At 38.1% G+C, this 3,527-nt stretch overlaps 1 protein-coding gene across 2 annotated transcripts in view; it reads left to right on the top strand.

Moving 5' to 3' along the window:
- The window catches only part of gxylt1a (glucoside xylosyltransferase 1a), a 10,977-nt gene extending 8,661 nt beyond the window's left edge, over window positions 1-2,316 (top strand). For both annotated transcript variants that reach the window (XM_007546679.2, XM_007546680.2), the window contains one exon: window positions 1,249-2,316. In XM_007546679.2, the coding sequence (XP_007546741.1) occupies window positions 1,249-1,443 (195 nt within the window). In that variant the 3' untranslated portion in view covers window positions 1,444-2,316. The remainder of the gene's footprint in view (window positions 1-1,248) is intronic.
- The last annotated feature ends 1,211 nt before the right edge of the window (window positions 2,317-3,527 follow it).

The following is a 3,527-nucleotide window of genomic DNA, read 5'->3' as shown; positions in this document are numbered from 1 at the left end:
TATCTATCTATCTATCTATCTATCTATCTATCTATCTATCTATCTATCTATCTATCTATCTATCTATCTATAATATACATATCTATATCTCAGTATCTCTATACCTCTTAAGGAAGCCTGCTCATTTACCTAATGGTTAAGAACATTGCCTGGGTTCATAGTGGCCAGGTTAGGTTTCCCCTAGTAATGGATGTAGACTGGCTAATGATGCTGTTTTTCTCCTCTTCCCATGGACTCAAATCAACCAAGGAGGATTGAAACAGAGCAACAATTAAGAGAGACTAACAGATTTCAGGCTAATGCTAGAGGTGGAAGCGGGTTTCTAAAGAAGTGGCGTTATGACCCTGTTGTGGCCCACTCAAAGGTAGGGTAGACCGATGAGTTGATAGTTGTCCAGCCAGTCAATGACACCCTCCAAAAGGAGGGGTACGGGACAAAAGCATGTTGATAAAGAAGCTGGTTCTCCATAGAGCGCTGCATCCAGGCGTGTTAAGAGTAGAATGCCTCAAAAAAAGGTGCTTAGGAAGCAAGGATTGTCGCAGCACTGGGGAAGATTCTGGAAAAAAAAAGACCCTTCAACAGTTTGGAGGAAGATTCACAATAAATGAATGTAACTGTCACCAAACAGAAGGAACAGTACACAGTGGCAACCCCTGCAATAAATGACCTATTCAGTACATAGGCTATGTAGTGTCCCTTGTGTTAAGTCAACCTTGATCCAGAGGCAACATCAGAAGTTGTTTTACCTGGACTAAAGTGAAAAGGAATCGGACTGTTGCTTTGTGAATCAAAAACATTTAAACTTTCCATTTGGGGTTTCTCATTGTTGTTCTAGTTTGATATAGAGTCTGCCTTACTTCATCCAGTAATTAAAAGCATGGAATTTGATTGCACTATTTTCTAAGTCTTGATAAGTATGGGAAGAAAATGATATTTTTCTGACTTTATTACCTATCCCATTGCCTTCTATAAATAATCCCATCTATCTACCAAGCACAGTTGTTAAGTAAATGGTAACCATGGTAACCATGTTTGTTGCAATCGGTAAAAACACGCTGTTGTCAAGTAAAAGGTTTGCCAAATGGAAGTGGGTTGGGACAAAATGTTAAAATGTGGGTACCAGTTGGAGCACAAATTGTTGAATTGACCCAAACCCTCCAGAAACCGAACCGTAGAATAAAGTAATATCTTCCTTGTCAGATTTCTGACAACATAATGATAACCCGTCCATGTCTCTTCTGACCCCAGTACTCCTTTGGCGAGGACATGGAGAGCTCCCTGCTTCAGCCACTGGAAGCGGCGTTGCAGGCAACTACGCATTCCTACTGCGGCCTATCCAGCCACCTGTTTACCAAAAGGTTAAGAGAGAGCGTCAGGCTGCTTCAACCAGAAGACATTGGATCGCAAGCTAATATCATTCCAGTGCCTGATGCTGTTGACTGATGTTCCTCCTGTGGAGATGACCTACTGGATGTTGTAGTTAAGACCAGACAGTGATTTGTTTACATTGTGTATGCTGAGATTGTATTGTTGAGATTATATGAGTGGAAAAATAATGAGCAGAATGTGTTTTATTTTATTTGTGTTTTTTTTTTTGTTTTTGTTTTTTTGTTTTTTTACACATAGATAGTTTTGGTACACATCTGTCTGATGAAGACGCAATAATGACACAGATACTTCCTCACTTTCCTGGAAAATACACTGTCTTCACTTTGCCCGGCAGAGATTACAGACTTGATCCTGATAAGGACAACAATCTGTTTTTAATGACAATCACATTTTTTTTTTTTACTTTTTTTTTCTCTTTTTTTTGCTTTTAAATTCAGAGAGAGCTTGAAAAGGAGTAAAGACATTTATTTGCTTTGAGTTTCATGAGAAAACTTAAATTTTGACCTAAAGAGAGTATTTTATTTAGTATTTTAGATTCTTAATATAATTCTGGACAAGTATTTCCTTTCTTGGTTTTGGTTAAAGACTTAAAGCTTCTCTTGATTAAACATTTCATATTAATCGGATCAGTATTTATTGGACATCTACGATGTCAACCTGAAGTATTTGTGGGTATTATTGCAAACACTCCGCACTTGTTCATTTACTGCATATTTTATTGGACACGTCTTGTTTGTGTTTATTGCTTCCCGAACAAAATCTGTTTGTGTAACTGATGTAACTTCAAAGGGACTGTGCTCTGTCATCAAAGCACCAAACATCATGAGGAATTTAATGATGTATTTGATTATGTTTGCTTCAGAACTGGAAAACAAATATTGAATGTTTAGGAGACTTTTTAGAATAAATCAAAAATATATTTCTAATGCTTCTGTTGCCGTTGTTTTAATCTAGACTGTATAGGCTTGATGTTAAAATGGAAAGTCAAAAACTGTGGGAACTGCAGGTTGGAAGACTAAGAAGGTTTTCCTGTCAAACTTCTCTACAACAAAACAAGCAGCAGCTGTTTGTGTTGTTGTAAAGTCGTGTTTGACTGGATGATACATTCACCCACCACTTTATTAGGTGCATGAACCTGGCCAATCAGACAGCAGCAGCTCAGTGTGTTTAGCCTGCGAGATATGAAGAAACAGTGTTGTATTTATTTAAAACGTGGAATGATTGTTGGTGTTGGGTCTGTGTATTTTCAGGCAGTACGTTTTGTTTTTTGTTTTTTTTTTGTGAGAAATGAAAAAACTAAAATAGGCTCGTTTTTAGTTTATTAAACCAAAATCGGAAATTGGATAACAGCTCGGTGCGTGTATTTTCAAGCAGTTCGTTATTTCGTTTATTTCTGATTTCCCAACGAAAAACGGAAAAAACTAGTCTATTTTTGTATTTTCATTTTCCAATTCAAACGAAAAGACGAACTGCCTGAAAATACATGGACCGTGTTAGTTCACCCACAAAATCGTCTCAGGTTTCCAGAGGAATAGTTTGGAGATATATCCAGTGACCATCTGTTTATATAGATGTAAGTACCCTAGAAAGACACCAGTAGCTCAAAGGCTTCTTGCTACGTCTACGACTAAGGTGTGCAGAACACCGTCTGGACTAGAGGCGGTCTCATGATTGGAGAATATTTCCTTGGTGCACTTTTGCGTCCTTGTAATCTGTCTTACTGTCGTATCTGGCAGAAAATGTTGCTGATCGGGTCCATCCCCTTGTGATCACATCCTCTGATGGTTTCTTCCAGCAGGATAACACACCCTATCATCTCATTGTTGCTTCTTGAGCATAATGAGTTCGCCGTACTACAGTGACCTCCAAAGTTAACCAGATCTCAATCTACGAGCACCCTTGGGATGTGGTGGAGCAGGAAATGTCTATCAGGCATGTGCAGCCAACAACTCAGCAGAAACTTATCCATGTATATATAATGTCAGTTTGGACCAAAGTCACTAAAGCAATATTTATTCATCTTGTTGTCACAAAGAACCAAGATAATTCCTATAAGAGATAGGGTAAAGGCAATGAATACTCACACAATATAAAAATTCTGCAGGGTTGTAGCATTGAATAAATGTTCTTCCTGCTTT

Source organism: Poecilia formosa, unplaced genomic scaffold, assembly GCF_000485575.1.
Source record: "Poecilia formosa unplaced genomic scaffold, Poecilia_formosa-5.1.2 Scaffold17, whole genome shotgun sequence".
Lineage (NCBI taxonomy): Eukaryota > Metazoa > Chordata > Actinopteri > Cyprinodontiformes > Poeciliidae > Poecilia > Poecilia formosa.
The sequence above is the reverse complement of the archived record's forward strand: the minus strand, read 5'-3'. Positions and strand labels throughout refer to the sequence as shown.